We start from the raw sequence: 16,344 nt of genomic DNA on the forward strand, positions 1-16,344 counted from the left end.
GTTAAGTCTTATTGAGGAGTTCGATTTGTAGAGGATCAATCAATTCACTTCTGCTGCATACAGTACTGTCAAAAAAAGACTTCCTTAACCTGAAACAAGGTTACCATTTCGTTTGCTCCATGTAAACTTCCAAATGAGCGCTCGTTATGAATGGAGTGTGGTCCAACAACACTTCGCAAGACAACAGTTCATCACTTTACTCTGGAAAGGCGCTGACAATGGTTTCAGATGAACCATGGAAAGTCACAAAGAAAAGACGCACTCAAGATCATCCGCTGAAGAGAACATGAGCAACTTTTGCAAACCCATCTTCCATCTCATTAGTCATCAATGAGCGCGGTCGTGTGGCCCAATGGCAAGGCGTCTGACTACGAATCAGAAGATTCTGGGTTCGATCCCCAGCATGATCATTTCTTTTTGCCAATTTTGGGCCTTTTCGTTGGAAACAATGAAGATCCAAGCTAGAACGGTACTCGAATTTCGGAGTGGTGTAACATGGGACCTTATTACCCTTTTGGGGACACAGAGTGCCGATGCATAACTTTGTCAGCGTTTCACCGACCTGCAATTTCGCATAAACTTTAACCTTACTCCCCCCACACAACAGCCTGAGTAGACGATAGCTTCTTTTGAATTTCACAGACTGTCCTTTTGCTTTTTCACAAAAGTCTGTATACAGTTCAATTTACCGTAAACTACCATGCTTCATATATAGTTCCTCAATTAATGCTACCACATCTTAGCCTAAATAAACCTCGGATAACACAGTCGGAAAAGATCTACACGGAAAACCTGGCCCCTGGTTTCATGTCTAATCCGAATAGGAAGACGGGATGTAGCTTACCGAACACCCCAGATGATTGGAGGATATGCCTTTTACCTTGCCAGGGAACCTTGGCAGGATAATTAATACCGGACAACAGTGCGAAGTTAATATATGGTTCGGATATCCTCCACTCAAGTTTAGCGGTCTCTCTTTCTTTCCTTCTCGATTCTTCATTTCTACAGAGACAAAGTTGCAAAAATGCACTCCAAGATCGTGGGAGTCCTTCTCGGCTCAGCAGCCTTAGCCAACGCCGTCAACTTGTTCGTCGCAGACTACAGCGGCAAAGTCACTACGCTGAAACTCACCGAGAAATCGAATGGCCATGATCTCAGCGTTGCTTCAATTGCGCCCGAATGCCAGCCCACTCCATCTTGGTTGACACTGGACAAAGCAAACAATGCGCTTTACTGTCTCGACCGCGGCCCTTGGCAACAACCTGGATCTCTGAACTCTTTCAAGATCGGAACAGATGGTGCTTTGAAGCATGTTTCGCGCGTCAAGGCGCCTTCAGAAGGTGTGGCTGGTGAAATTATCACTGGAAACAAGGGAAAGCGTGGATATTTCGGTGCATCATAGTAAGTGAATAACCAATGTTCTGAGGTTTGGGTACTTATATATCGTAGCATTCCTGGCGTCGCTGCAGCCTATGAGCTTGGTAATGACGGCGCTATTTCAGGAAGTCAACCACTCCAGCAGATTTCCACCAAAATCGACAAAATCGGTCCCATCGCTGATCGACAAGAAGCCAGCCATTTACACCATGTCATTATCGACCCAACAGGAAAATACGTCCTTACTCCTGATCTCGGCGGAGATGTGGTTCGCGTCTGGTCGTTTGACAAGGACAAGATTGCTCCCATTGCGGAAGTAGGCTCTCTCAAGGCGCCCGCTGGAGCTGGCCCGCGCCATGGATTCTTTAAGGTTATGAAGAGCGGCGAGACGTTTTTTATTTTTAATGGAGAACTTGATCAGAAGGTTTATTCTTATCGCGTCAAGTATACTCGTACTGGCCTTTCGTTTACGAAGGTTTTTGAGATTACTTCTTTGAATGAGAAGTTTCCTCCTAACACGGCTCCTATCAGCGAGATCGCCATGAGCGTAAGTCTCCCTACTCCAGTGATTTAAGCAGAGCTAACTTTATCCAGCCTGACGGAAGATTCGTCGTGGTTTCAAACCGCGAAAAGTCCTTCGCCACATCCATCGAAGCGCGCTCCGGCCCTTCAGATACACTGACCACGTTCCTCATCAACGAGGACGGCACTTTGAAGCCCGTGCAGGCAGCTCCTTCGGGTGGTTACCTTCCTCGCCAGTTCTCTTTCAACAAAGCCGGTGATAAAATTGCCGTTGGGCACCAGGTTAACCAGACTGTTGTTATTTGGAAGCGGGATGTTCAGAGTGGAAAGATTGTTACTGAGGCGGAGGGTGGAAAGTTGGGGCAGGTTCAGCTTACCGGACAGGTGGTTGCTACTATTTGGGATGAGTAGACCACTCATCATGGTAGAGTCGTCGGGGTTCCTGTCTTTTTATTCAATTACATTGTTTACTCCTAGATGAGCCGTATTTATTTGAGCAACTTCAACTGCGTTTTTGTTCCATGACAGTATGTAGATATTACTGTGTCTTACTACCATGTGCGCATCATGTACACTACACCAACAGTCGTCGCACACTAAGGCCTCCACAAGAAACCAGGATGCTTCCAATCCATATCCCGAATCTCCTCAACACTATGTCCAGCCAAAGCCTGACTAACATCAATCCTCTCTCTCCTCTTGTTACTCCACTTCATATACACATGTAAAACAATAGTAAGTAGGAAGATGGACGAACAAGACGCAAGGTTGAGACCATTGCCGATGGGGTAGTTGGGTCCATCGAAGGGCAGGAAACACCATGTGGAGATTAGTCCTCCAATGTTACCCAACATGACGTTGAAGCCGATACCAGATGCTCGAGCTGTGTCGGTTACAAGGTTGGCTGAGACTTGAGCGTTGGAGAGAGCGCCGTTGGCGAAGGTGCCGGCGCAGATGAGGAATGTTCCTGCGTAGCGGACGTAGGCTGTTTGGTTAGTAAGTATGCTTCAAGAGATATGGTTGGTACTTACGATTTGTCGTGGCGAGGAACATGATGTAGCCTGTAATGACAGGAAGCTGCGACACATTGATGAAAATATTGCGACGGTCGATGACAGTCGACAAGAAACTCATAGCAACAGTGCAGAAAGTTCCAACGATATAAGGCGGTACAGTTCGCAACTGCTGTTGGACAACCGACGCGTCAGGGTAAATGGTTCTGACGATGGTGGGCGCGAAAAAGGCGAGTCCCTGGACAGTGATGTTTGTGAACAGAAAGATGACCGCAGTGCCGAGTGTAACTGGCGAGAAGATACCCCGACGAGCCAACTTCCACGAGAACTTCTCCAAGACTTCTGTAACACCAACACGCTCTGACTTGATACGAGCAATAGCAAGATCCTTCTCCTCCTCCGTCAACCATCTTGCAGTACTAGGTCGATCAGTCATAGTAAAGAACCCAATAAGCGCAAGCCCAATACTCGCAATACCCTCAATAGCAAAGATCATTCTCCATCTCGTCAACGACCCAAAAGAGTCAAGCTTAAGAATTCCAGAAGCTAACAAGCCTCCGAAGGCTCCGCCGAAGGAACCCATAGCGACGTAGATAGCAAGTCGGAAAGCAAGTTCGCCACGACGGTACCATCGGCTGAGATAGTATGCAATGCCGGGAAGCATACCAGCTTCGAAAATACCGAGGATGAAGCGCACGGCGCATGCTTCGCCCATTGTGTTGACAAATGCTGTTCCGAGGGAGGCGACGCCGAAGCAGACTGCTGTGCCGGGGATGAACCAGCCTGGACCCATCCATTTGCAGAGCATATTCGCGGGGAGTTCGAAGACGATGTAGGACTGTCGGCATATCTGTCAGACAAGTCTATACGGGAAGGGGAAGGGATGCTTACGATGTAAAAGACTGTCAACAAGAGGTTAAAGTCATAACCTTTAAGGCCGAGATCTGCTTCAAGACCGGCCAATCTCGCGTTGCCAATGTTTGCTCTGTCGACGAAACACATCAAGTATAAGATGGTAACTGTCGGCATGACATACCAATCGATCTTACGACGGAGTTTCTTCTCGGCTTCTGCGTCAAAGGTAGCGATGGGATTGCCATGTCTAGAAAGGTCAGTCAACCCCCAACCTTTTCCGCGATTGAGACTTACTCGTCAGTGGCCAAGTGCCCTCTCGCAGCAGCATCATGCGCATCAGCATGCTCAAACTGCTCCCCCTTGCCAATCTCTTTCTCAGTATCAGATCCCTTAATGATGGCCATGATGAACGATGCAAGAATAGGGCTGACCAGAACAACAAACTGCATCCGGGGGTGGTATTTAAGATAAAGAAACCAGCGTCGAATCACAGCGCTGCCCAGATGCCAAGATTGAGGGGGTAGATAGTGCGTCGGGTGACGGGTTAAGGATGTCGGGTACGGGGTTTGTTGGACGAATGTGGTAAGATGGGAGACGCATCAGGGAGACGCACATGGGTCTAGGTCTTGGGAAGCAGCTAATTAGATTGCTTTGATAACAAAGATCCGGGGGAGGATCTGGGGTTGGATCTGGGGAAATGGAGCTTATCTGTTGCGCGGTCTTGGTATTCATGATGTTATTTCCGATACATTGCAGAACAGATCAACGCACTGGGCCATAAATACGAACTGTTACCCATGTAGGAAGCCTTTTCTTCGAGAATATACATTTTCTGGTCGACATGTTTCTTTCCGGATTTCAACCACATATCTCCCCTAGACTCGACAATGGCACCATATTCATATCAGCAATCCGTCGGGACTCCGTCTTGTCGGAACTCCCCAGCTGACAATACCCAGTCTATTGGAAACTAGCTTGAACTGACTTGGCAGCTGAGGTGTCTGAACCTGTTCCGACAGTCTGGACTCTGCGTGTGGCATATTCCTGACTCGCTATTCAGCAACCACTTCCCCGTGTCCAGACTGTCGGGTAACGCTCTGACCTTGAACTGGATTAGAGGCGGCGAACAGACGGGCCCGGGCTATCAATCTTCCGGATTTGTTCTCGACTGGAATCTCAAAACCTCGTCAAGTACATGAATACTTGGATAACGTAATAATTGCCACAATACTCTAATTTGAAAAATCCAATAGAGGCCATGGAATGAATCAAATACTCGCGATACTGATTTTAGGTCTACGAGATGTTATCCGAATCAATCTGAAGCAGTCTTTCGGCCCTTTCCCCAGGTTCTGTACCCCGCATACGACCAACTCCGAACTCCGACGCGACGCCGACTTTGACATCAACCATCTTTTGTCACCATGTTCAGGCTCCGATTCGTAATCCGAGGCCCAACGCGACAAATTGATGCTAATTCTTGGGTTTTTGTTCTCAATATGATGTTTCAGGCGGTTGTCTCTCGGCATGCTTGAATATGTCGATCCATCGCGCTCCAGAGATCGACGCCGACACGTTGGTGCAACTGCTGAGGGTTAATGGACGAACAGAAAAGCTTGCGATTGAAATAATTAGCTTACCTTTGATGATTTTTACCAGAAGGTGAGAGCGTAGAGAAAAAGGAGTCTCATGAAGTTGGAAGACGCGTCTATTGTTTTCGTGCAACGCGATTCTGTACTAGAACCCTTCCTATCATCAAATGGGCGTGAATATCAAACCTGTGTTTCATTTGAGAGCTAAATCTTATTTCAAAGTGCTCTTGCTACATTCATTGCAATTTTCACCACACGTGTACGTAGGTAGATGATTGAAGATATTTTGTTCAGTTATTTACAAAATTCACGCAGCATCTCACGAAGCCAGCCTGTACTGTTTTGAAACACTCTAAGCAGGATATCACTGAAGCGGAATAACAAAAACCATCGCTATAATCGTTTCTATCTATACCAATTGAATCTGGCTTGTGTAGAGCTATATAATCACCGTCTCGTTGCCAAGAAGTCTGCATCTACTGTTGACTCGACAACTCCAGGGTAGCATCCATCTCAGCAGCGCGTCGACCAAAGTCAGATGAAGTCAAATCCCGACAATGAGGCTCAAATATCTTCCAGTCATTCGCCAAACTAGTCTCACCCAATCTCGCATTCTCCCGTTCCAGACCCAGTTCATCGGGACGTTATTTTCGTGAATCCACTGAGCTTGAACACACGACAACTAAAAATTTGCACGCGGGGCCCCAGGTTCGCGGTTAGTTCAGGGCTAACCTGGGCAGCGTCGCCTAAGATCCCCCTTTTCGGGTAAGAGATGACTAACTATGTGACGATAGAATCCACCTTGACCATGCGACGGTCTGAGTTGCCCAGACTTGAAGATGAGAAAGTCATGCAATTGAAGCTATCTCGTGTTTTTTTATTAATGGAGATTTGGGCTTTACGAGTATAACATGCCTGATTTTCGTTACGAGAAGCATGGTTGTTGAGCTCATGGCAAACTAATTGCTGAGGAATTATACTGTGATACTGAAAGCTGTAATGCCGTTCAAGGGTCAGATATCAATGAGATAAGCTGCCGAACAAACTCGGTATCAATCAATTCTTCAACTCGTCATGATATCCATCCTCTCCATCCTCTAGTGAGGCTCTACAGCACCTTGCGGCTAAGCGGGTATTTTAGGGGTGGTCAGACTGCATCCCCACACTAAACCTAACTCGGGGGTCATAGCCTACGCTTCTCTGCCGAACCTGTTCATCGCAACCCCAGAAAAATATCCAAGTCCAACTTTTTGCCATGGGGTAAAAATGTTTAAAAAGACTCGTCTGCTCCATACCCCAGATTTTCATCACCTCTCCACACGCTTCAACATCTTCCTTCTCTTTCATAATGTCGACCTCGGAAGGACATTACACCATGGAGTCTCAGACTGGTGCTCCCAAGAAGACTATCTGGCAGTCGATTCGTGAGAATCCAAAGATCATCTTTATTGCATTCTTTGCATCGTAAGTCCCCGATTCACTATCATGGTTGAAAATAGTTACTGATGAATGCAGTCTCGGTGGTTTTGAATATGGTTACCAACAAGGTGTCCTGGGTCAATCCCTCGTAATGACCCGCTTCACCCAAAACTTCCCCTCAGTAGTCCAATCGTCTTCCGCAACAGGCTGGCTCACATCCATCCTCCAACTCGGCGGTATTCTCGGCTCTCTATCAGCCGGTGTCTCTTCTGAAATCATTTCTCGCAAGTACACCATGTTCATCGCCTGCTGCTGGGTTGTTCTCGGATCTTATCTCTATGTTGGTGCTACCGCTGGAAACCCTTCGCTTCTTTACGCTGGTCGATTTTTGACTGGTGTTGGTGTTGGTCTTTTCTCCGGTGTTGGACCTCTTTACAACGCTGAGCTTTCATCTGCTGAGATGCGAGGATTCCTCGTTTCTTTTTATCAGCTTGCTACTATCCTTGGAATCATGCTTTCGTTCTGGGTTGGTTATGGATGTAACTACATCGGCGGAACAGGCGATGGCCAATCCGACCTCGCTTGGCGACTACCCTCTATCATTCAGGGTATTCCCGCCGCCATTCTCGCCGTCGGAATCTGGTTCATGCCCTTTTCTCCCCGCTGGCTCGTCAAGGTCAGTCGTGACGAAGAGGCCAAGTCCACACTTGCATGGATGCGCAAGCTTCCCGTCGACTCTGACCAAGTGCAAGTCGAATACCTCGAAATCAAGGCCGAAGCCGTTTTCGAACAAAAGGTTTTCGCCCGCGATTTCCCTCATCTTGCTGAGAAGGGCAAGAGCAAATTCCGTCAGGAGATTGCGCAATATGTTACTTGCTTCCGATCAATGGATAACCTTAAGCGTGTTTGCACTGCTTGGTTGATCATGTTTTTCCAGCAGTGGTCCGGTATCGACGCTATTATCTACTACGCTTCCAATGTTTTTATCAGCCTGGGTCTTACTGGTGGAACTATTGCTCTGCTTGCTACTGGTGTTACTGGTGTTGTTTTCCTCGTTAGCACTATCCCTGCTATGTTCATCATCGATCGTGTTGGTCGAAAGCCTATGCTTCAGGTTGGATCTATTGTCATGGGTGCCAGTATGGTTACTGTTGGTATCATCGTCGCCAAGTTCCGCCACGACTGGCCTTCTCACGTCGCCGCTGGTTGGACTGCCGTTGCTCTGATCTGGGTTTACATCGCTGGTTTCGGTGCCACATGGGGTCCCGTCTCTTGGACTCTCATCTCCGAGATCTTCCCCCTCTCCATCCGCGCCAAGGGTGCATCCATCGGAGCCTCTAGCAACTGGGTCAACAACTTCGCCATCGCTTTCTTCGTTCCTCCCATGCTTGAGGCCTGGGAGTGGGGAACCTACATCTTCTTCGCTGTTTTCCTGTTCGTTGGTATTCTCTGGGTCTGGTTCTATCTTCCCGAGACCAAGAATGCTTCTCTTGAGGAGATGGACCGTGTTTTCAAGAGCCGTGCTGGTGAGCAGGATGCTATTCTGCTTCAGGAAGCTCAGGCTGAGGTTGGTTTGATGGCTGCTGCTTCTGGACGAAAGTCTATGGAGAAGGGTGGTGAGAAGCACGTTGAGGAGTTGTAATTGATTGTATGAATGTGTTGGAAGGTGGTCGTTTAGTATACGAATAATGTTAGGACAATGAATCAATACCCTGTTATATTTAAATTTTGAGAAATATGGTGACAATGCTATTAATGGCACTGGCTTTATTCAGCCAGTGGTCTTTTCCTCTAGAGTATATATGTCCTTTTATGGACAAATGAGAAAACTATGCTCTGCGGCTGAGACTATCCAGCCAATGATCGATTCTCATGCAATTGCGAAACTTAATACTGACACAACGTCGCTTTCAAATAGTCACGATCCATTAGTAAACCACAGTACTTAGTATTCCGACTATACGATTTCAATGCGATTCTAGCTTCTGCATATGCTGTCCACGATAATTCACACTTGATTGGCACAACCCTCGATCACTTCGTATCTACATTGAACGGTGCCGTAGTCTTAAAATTCGCGACGCACAAGAAATCCATTTCAATTGAGCGGAAGCTTCGGAATTCAGGGTAAACTTTCTTAACAGACAACCACTCTGCCCATGGTCAATATCGCCACCAAATCCAAACTGGTGATGTTTTCAATGCGGGGTAAATAAAGTGCTGATGTGATGCCCCAGTCTTTCTCGGGCAACGTTACTTACTCCAATTCAGTTAATCAAGGCAAATCCTGCCGGGGTATCGACTACCGAGTCATGATCTTCGACGTTGGTCGCCTAAAGCCCTCACATTAGGTTTAGCGGTTTCCCCCAACCTTCTCCGGAAAATTCTTATGATTGGGTGTTTACCGGGGTCGTCGGGGAAGAATGGGGTCACACGGGGATCACCGGATGCTGCAAATTTGCTCTGTTTCATTTCTCGGGGAAGAAGAGGAGGCTACAGTTCCTCTTTGGGTTCGATACAACCTTCAACTGCAAAACAACCTTGATGCAGCAAAGAGTAGCGTATCAGTCCATCATCCTGACCCACTCAAACAACGGCTGCAATGTCCTTCTTCCCACCCGAAGACTTCTCTCTAGACCCACGCTTCATCGAACTCCAAGAAGAGCTCCGATCAGTCCTCTTCGCGGGCCTCTCCGCCTTATCACCCAGCGCATCAGTAACCCCTGAACCACAAACAACACCCGTACAAACCCTCGACTTTTCCAACGTCAGCATCCAAATTCCTCACGATAGGTTAATATGCTATCTTCAGAATTGGGTTACAGAATGTGCTCCTTACTTGGACAAGTTTGATGAGGATAAGCATTTTCAGATTCATGTGCCTCTTATGGCGCAGAAGAGTCCGGCATTACTGTATGCTATGCTTGCGTTTTCGTCGAGACAGATGGAGAGACGTGGGTTGACGCAGGAGGGGTGTGATAGTCTTGAGTTGTATCAGGAGAGTATTAGGTTGTTGAGCCCTGGGTTACAAGCTAAAGATCCGAACATGTTGGTCACAGCTTGTATTCTGGCTGTGTTCGAATTAATGTCGGGCGGCTCTAAGAACTGGAAGCGGCATGTTGAAGGATGTGCTTCGTTGTTCGAGTTCTTTGGCGTTGATGGTTTCTCTGGTGGTCTACCACAGGCAGTATTCTGGTGCTATGCCAGAATGGAGTTATGCGGTGCCATAATCTCAGATGGAACCGAAACCACAGTCCTACCTCTTTCAAAATGGGCTCCATCACCCCCTGAGTCATTGGTATCTTCTGAGCAGATCGAGAGATATGTACGAGACATGTTTCACGAGAGAAGTCGTGAGTGTCCAGATATGCAAGCCAACTGGGCTATATATCTATGTACCAAAGTCTCTGATCTCAGATTCCGCAGAACACAAAGCTTAGAACTTGGACGAGCGGATGTTCATGACGATAGACCATTCTCAGAACAATGGCAGCAGCTCTGGAATGAGCTGCAATATTGGCATGATGAGCGTCCCCCGACGATGAAGCCAATCAGTATGGTTGAAGCAGGCGACAAACAAATCTTCCCAGCTATGCTCTTCCCCCACTGGGCAGCCATCTCAAGCAATCAGATATATCACACTGCATGTATCCTCATGCTAGAGATGCGGAATCTGGGCCATGAGCTAGACTCCCAGTGTCTGGCATTATGGCATGCACGGCAAGTCTGTGGTATCTCATGTGCTAACCTCCACCCTGGAAGTCTGGTAAATTCCATACAACCTCTTTATATAGCAGGGAAGCTGTTTTCGCATGTAAATGAGAGGAAACAGATTGCGAGACTGCTCAAATCGATTGATCGGACGACTGGGTGGGGTGCGTTGTGGAGGTTGACGGATCTTGAGGCTGAATGGGGATATGATGCTGGGGCGATTCTCAAGACCTTATAGGTTGATATGCAGTTGAAAATAAGCTATGAAGATCCATGCAAGACTTATGCAGTGTTAAATGTCCTCGTGATTTGTCTTGGCAGGTAGGAGGCTCTGCAAAGCGTAGCCGCCGTCGCGTAAGACACCCCTTCGTGGAATAGCGTCCTCAGCCCCGGTGGAGCTCAACCAACTCCCAGCAGGACTTATATACTCTTTCGGTGCAAATTAAAGATCATTGAGTGTAGTCTCTACTGCTATCAACCACTCGCCCACCATGTCTTCACCAAAGCCCGTCATCAGCGTCCTAGGCTCTCTCAACATCGATCTCGTCTCCTACGTCCCCCATCACCCCCTCCCAGGCGAAACCATAACATCCAACCAATTCAATGTCTTTCCCGGAGGTAAAGGCGCCAACCAAGCTGTCGCCTGCGCAAAGCTCTCTCGCACATCTGACCTGAAAGACTCGAGCGTCGATGTAGTCATGATTGGAGCCATCGGAGCAGATGCATACGGCACTACACTACTAGACAGTCTCAAGTCATACGATGTGGGAACTGATTCAATCATCGTGAATAAAGATGGTCAGAGCGGCATTGCTATGATCATCGTTGATGAACCAACTGGCCAGAATCGGATTATCTTATCGCCTGGAGCAAACAATTCTCTGAAGCCGAGCCAGTTTGAGAGAATTCCCGGACCGACACCTGCGTTGCTTATTATGCAGCTTGAAATCCCCCTTGAAACTGTCATTCAAGCTTTTGAAGCGGCAAAGGCTATGGGTACACCGGTGCTTCTAAACCCTGCGCCTGCTCAGACGCTACCTGAGGAGATTTACCAAGGACTTGCGCATCTCATTCTGAACGAGACGGAAGCAGCTCTGTTGTCAAACAAGGATGAGTCTGAGTTTGAGAGCACTGCTGTGGTGGAGCAAGCTGCAGCCGACTTCCTTGCTAAGGGTGTTCGCAACGTCGTTATTACGCTGGGAGGAAGAGGAGCTTACTACGCCAATGACACCGGTGCCAAGGGTTTTATTCCCGCTCAAAAGGTCAATGTCGTCGATACAACAGCCGCTGGCGACACTTTCATTGGTTCATACGCAGTCAAGGTGGCACTATCCGAGACATTCGACATCGAAAAGGCCGTCCGATCAGGCATTCGCGCTTCATCATATACAGTCGCAAGAAGAGGAGCACAAGTATCCATCCCATGGAAGAACGAACTAGAATAATAATTATACAGAAACAATAAAGCTACAATTAATTATGCAAATACCCCACGACGCTCTGGACCGTGTCAGGAATGAAGATTAGTGGGCGCATTGGAATGTCGCGACAAAGACCAAAACTGCTGCAGATCCGCAATTTCCCTTTGCAGAGGAATTTTCGTAGCGTCCCCAATCCGTTGAAAACACGAAAGCAACGCTTCCTGTTGCGAAGGATACGTCATGTCTCTCGCTATCCTCACAACGGTAGCTACAACGACAGGATCCCATTGGTCAGGAAAGTTATTCCAGAGCGCTAGTTTTGCGAGTTTCTGTGCGTGCCAGCTTTTAGATACTAAGCGATGTGGCGTGGATGATAATTTGACGAGACGGGGTTTGTAGGATAGTAAGAGAAGGGCGGAGTAGTGGATTGTGAGATTTGCTTGGACTGCTATTGCGCTCGAGTATACGTCTGCTGTGAAGGGGGTGTTGGTGTGGGTGTCTACTTCGGGACTTTCGAGGAGGGGGACCATGTCTGGGGGACGATCGCGGAACCATTGGACGCATTTTGCCCATAGGTTGGACCAGGTTGCCCATACCAATGAGCTGGATTCGTGGGTTGGTGATTGGATGGTGGATATGCCGTTGAGGAGAGGGATGACTTTGTTGTGGATCAGTTGGCAGCATGCTGTGAGGTGTACCAAACATGTGTCGTAAATCTGGCATGGGGACATGTTGGAGCTTAGGAGTGGCTCGTCTATGAGTGGTAACGAGGACTGTGAGACGGGTGATCTGGACGCTATAATGGAAGCAGCGAGTTCTAGTGACTTCATGTTAGCTCACACCATATACTGTATCCTGAGTAACTTACCAGTTTTGAAGTGAAACCGATCCAGAGTCTTAAGAGGTTCCTCTTGATTCTCAAAAAACTGATATCTCTCCCCACGATCACTCTGAAACCCCAACCACTCCGAAGGCGAAGTATAAAAGAAATTCCCCAACGCAAGCAACGACCGTCCGACATCAGCCGTAAACACATTCTCAAGCGACAACCGATGCTGCAAATGCTGCACAAGATGAAAATCTCCCTCGGAACTCGTTGAGCTTCTGCTTCGCCTCATAGCAACCCAAACGATGACATCCATGATAACACTCTTCTCGGCTGCTAATGTCATGATCTTCGGTCCAAAGGTAGAGCGCGGTGCGTTGGAGTCTAGCCAGGGTGCTATTTGATAGCGGAAGCGGAGCATGGCTGTTTGACGTTCTGAGGAGTTTTGTTCGGAGAGGACTGTTTCGTTCCATCTTGCTGGGGTGGGGATTTGGTTGCCTTCATTGTTAGGTTGAGCGGTTGTTGGAGGTGCTGGCTGAGTGGTATTGGTTGGGGCATTTTGGGTAGACTCGACTCTGTCGCTACGTACTATACTCTGGGTAGATTCAACTCTTTCGCTTCGCACTATGCTAGGCAAGGGCTCATCCAGTACTGGCTCAAGAGTAGAAGGACTATCGTCGATAAAAGATAGTAGACTATCATTCATAGGCTTTGAAGGTTAGTAAACTGCCATCGAATTATGACAATCACTCACCATCAAAGAGTCATCGCCATCAGATGCTGTATCCTCCCTCGCACGCTCATCCCTGCGCAACGACGATCGAACGCCAGGGACAAAGGTCCACTCTTTGAACTCGCATGTTACATTTCTCCCCTGACAGCTTCCGCACTGGGGTCTTTGTTCGTCACCTAAATTCGTTAGACAAGATGAATACGCGAACAATTGATTGAGGTGAAGGACAAGGAGATTGGTTACATTTTCTACGACGCCTTCGACATGGTATGCAGCCTGTGCGGGACCGTCTTTTGTTATCGGGTATTCGTCTGATTACTGGCATTGCGATAAGAGGTATGTCATTTGTGAGGAATGGGTTCGTGAGAAAAGAGGAGTCTAAAGGCGGTGTACAATGGCAGATCAAGTTCAAGACGATCATCCTATAGAGGCAGATTGTTCAATCATTGTGCTCGGAAAGTCACAGTTCGAAGAAAGTGGCCGCCATTGCATGTCTCTCAGGATTGATATATAGATTTCTCGAGATAATTGCACATTTGTGTAAATGACAACTCTCAAAACTTGAATGAATCAAGTGGCGACATCTATCGATAAGACGAGTAGGCTAAGCTAAATGAGGATACATGGGCGTTGACCGTGGTGGCTTATTACCGAGAAGTTAATGTTATGTCCTGCGTCCTACCCTGGACTATTTCAACAAAGATCCAACTCGTGCCTGCAAAAGCCGTGGAGAACTAAGATTCAACTCAATCTGCTATTTCGTCCAGAAATGTTAAACTTATAATTATCTTTATTGAGGTGTAGAGTTGTTATTTATTGATTGGTTAGTTCTTGAACATTGGTGGTTTCCTTTTATCAGCCGAAAGTGGTACGACAGTGCTATGTGGCGTTCGTATCATTTACGATCACAAACCTCTTCATGATATGGCAAACCCAGTTTTAGTATGACCTAGGATTCTAGTTATATCAAGATTGGTCAATTGTTTCTGATCGACGAAAGCATCGTTTGGTAAGCTGAACGGAAGATGAAACTCATGGTCTTTGCCAGCCCATGTCAACGCACCTCAATTTAATGCCGATGCCGCGAGACTCCTGAGGAGACTAAAGAGCCGTCTCATACTCGGCGTTGATTGCCATCTAGGTTTCGACAATATGCAGCCTCCGGCTGACTCGTCCTCCAAGTGACTCTCGTGGCCCTCGTCTCACTGCATCGATCGACAGGGGATCGGAGTCGGCCGCTCAGTCAACCTTTTTCGCAGATCGGAGAGCCGCTTCATAAGGGTGGAGTAACTATTCCGGCTATCGGCGCTTATCACGACGAAATGATTAGACATAAGCATAAGCTTTTTGTATCATCACAGACCAAAGGACTAACACGGTCCCGTTTGTAAGCCCGAAGGCCATGGCTTCATAAGTTCCAGGCTTGAAGATGGCCTGTGCTGTGCAATAATTGTGGAGAGATGAACGTTGGATTCAAATGAAGGTTCAGAAAGTGATCCTCACGGCCAGTCTAGACACCGGTGGGCCGGTTAACCGGGATGAGATGCCATTGCCAAGGATATGCCAAACTCTCCTTGTGGGTGAGTGAAGAGCTACCCCGGAAGATGGGAATCGCCAAGAAAACGACACGGGGAACCCCTGCTTGGCCGGAGCGATCTACATCAGCCTCAAGTAATCCCACGTTTCGTAAATGCATGAAGTTGCCTTACAGGTCTGTTATCGGAGAACTTAGATAACATGCTACTGTAGTCTTCCATGATCCGGATCCAACGGGAAAAACTCAAGTCATTAATCTGACTCAAGCCTCAGTGAGCTCATTTCCCCGAAAACAACAAGCTGTCAACATATGGAGCTATGGTCACATGGCCCATGCTCAAGCCTCCACGGGCAAAACGATTCTTTGGGTAAGTGATACTTTGTTGAGAGTAGGAAGAGAACTGCTAAGTCATCTAGACTTTGCTACTAGCCACAGCGGGAAAGAAAAAGCCAGCCGTGGAGCCAAGAGGGTTTAGACTAAATTGGGCTAAATTCCTAGCAGAACAGGGAAGCGATCGTCCAGGGACTGCGTCAGGAATGCAAAGAAAAGTTAGTTGGCAGGCCGTCGCGCACATGGCAACGGGTAGACCCGTTTTTTTCACTACAGAAAGGGGATAGTATGGGACGGTTTAATAGTTTTGGTTTAGCCACCCGAGCGATTTCGACCAAGCTTGGAGGGAGAGAGCGAGACCACACGAGATTCTTCAAGCCATGAACTCCTTACCTTGAGGGCTTGTTGGTGATGTAATTGAAGGTTTGGAGACGGTTACAACGGCTCGATGAGAATGTGAATAATGTAAATAATGGCGGAAATCTGTCGATTGTTGGATGTGACCTGGATGGTGCAGTGATACCCGGCTCTTCTCTTGCGATTGATGACAATTCCCCGATATAGTAGGTCCTATAGCAGGGTTTGAAGCGTCTAGACTCGACTGACAGGTGTCGCATGTCTAGCATGTGTGTTTTCTCCATCCCCAGTAAGCCCCAAATTGAGTTCTGTAGAAGCAAGCAGTCCCCAGACCCTGACCTTCAGGACCGCGACTAGACCAGACATTGACTTTTTAACCAGTCTCTCGACCTAGTAAACTTTCAAGATGGATGAAAACGGAAACTCATGAGTCGATCGGTCGGCGAACACCAGGAACACTTCAATATATAAATCATAAAGAATTGAACGTCTGAATACTTTTCGAATCACTCTCATCCTCTTCACAAACTACATTCTAGTAGTCTCTCCTTCAAGATGCATTTCATCAAGATTGCACTCCTTGGCGCTTCCATTGCCGCGGTTAACGCCGCTGCTTTGCCAGCTGAGGATTCCGTCTGTCAATATCCTGGC

The 16,344-nt window shown here is 47.6% G+C and overlaps 6 protein-coding genes across 6 annotated transcripts; 4 read left to right on the forward strand and 2 right to left on the reverse strand.

Moving 5' to 3' along the window:
- Nucleotides 1–1,024: 1,024 nt before the first annotated feature.
- Nucleotides 1,025–2,310, forward strand: FIESC28_07305 (uncharacterized protein; the record flags this gene model as incomplete). Its single annotated transcript, XM_031161446.1, has 3 exons — nucleotides 1,025–1,401; nucleotides 1,450–1,924; nucleotides 1,972–2,310. The coding sequence occupies 3 exons, from the start codon at nucleotides 1,025–1,027 to the stop codon at nucleotides 2,308–2,310; spliced, it is 1,191 nt and encodes a 396-aa protein (XP_031014562.1).
- A 185-nt stretch (nucleotides 2,311–2,495) lies between these two features.
- On the reverse strand, nucleotides 2,496–4,171 carry FIESC28_07306 (uncharacterized protein; the record flags this gene model as incomplete). The annotated part of the gene is made up of 4 exons (XM_031161447.1): nucleotides 2,496–2,884; nucleotides 2,931–3,750; nucleotides 3,804–4,014; nucleotides 4,062–4,171. The coding sequence occupies 4 exons, from the start codon at nucleotides 4,169–4,171 to the stop codon at nucleotides 2,496–2,498; spliced, it is 1,530 nt and encodes a 509-aa protein (XP_031014563.1).
- A 2,536-nt stretch (nucleotides 4,172–6,707) lies between these two features.
- FIESC28_07307 (uncharacterized protein) lies at nucleotides 6,708–8,420 on the forward strand (the record flags this gene model as incomplete). The annotated part of the gene is made up of 2 exons (XM_031161448.1): nucleotides 6,708–6,823; nucleotides 6,875–8,420. 2 exons carry the CDS (start codon nucleotides 6,708–6,710, stop codon nucleotides 8,418–8,420), a joined length of 1,662 nt encoding a protein of 553 aa, XP_031014564.1.
- A 960-nt stretch (nucleotides 8,421–9,380) lies between these two features.
- On the forward strand, nucleotides 9,381–10,727 carry FIESC28_07308 (uncharacterized protein; the record flags this gene model as incomplete). Its single annotated transcript, XM_031161449.1, has 1 exon — nucleotides 9,381–10,727. The coding sequence occupies one exon, from the start codon at nucleotides 9,381–9,383 to the stop codon at nucleotides 10,725–10,727; it is 1,347 nt and encodes a 448-aa protein (XP_031014565.1).
- Nucleotides 10,728–10,980: 253 nt separating this feature from the next.
- Nucleotides 10,981–11,934, forward strand: FIESC28_07309 (uncharacterized protein; the record flags this gene model as incomplete). The annotated part of the gene is made up of 1 exon (XM_031161450.1): nucleotides 10,981–11,934. One exon carries the CDS (start codon nucleotides 10,981–10,983, stop codon nucleotides 11,932–11,934), a length of 954 nt encoding a protein of 317 aa, XP_031014566.1.
- A 65-nt stretch (nucleotides 11,935–11,999) lies between these two features.
- Nucleotides 12,000–13,794, reverse strand: FIESC28_07310 (uncharacterized protein; the record flags this gene model as incomplete). The annotated part of the gene is made up of 4 exons (XM_031161451.1): nucleotides 12,000–12,727; nucleotides 12,779–13,445; nucleotides 13,491–13,645; nucleotides 13,713–13,794. 4 exons carry the CDS (start codon nucleotides 13,792–13,794, stop codon nucleotides 12,000–12,002), a joined length of 1,632 nt encoding a protein of 543 aa, XP_031014567.1.
- Between the last annotated feature and the right edge of the window lie 2,550 nt (nucleotides 13,795–16,344).

The sequence above is a fragment of the Fusarium coffeatum genome, assembly GCF_003316985.1.
Source record: "Fusarium coffeatum strain FIESC_28 chromosome Unknown BRIP53273_contig_159, whole genome shotgun sequence".
In the NCBI taxonomy this organism is placed as follows: Eukaryota; Fungi; Ascomycota; class Sordariomycetes; order Hypocreales; family Nectriaceae; genus Fusarium; species Fusarium coffeatum.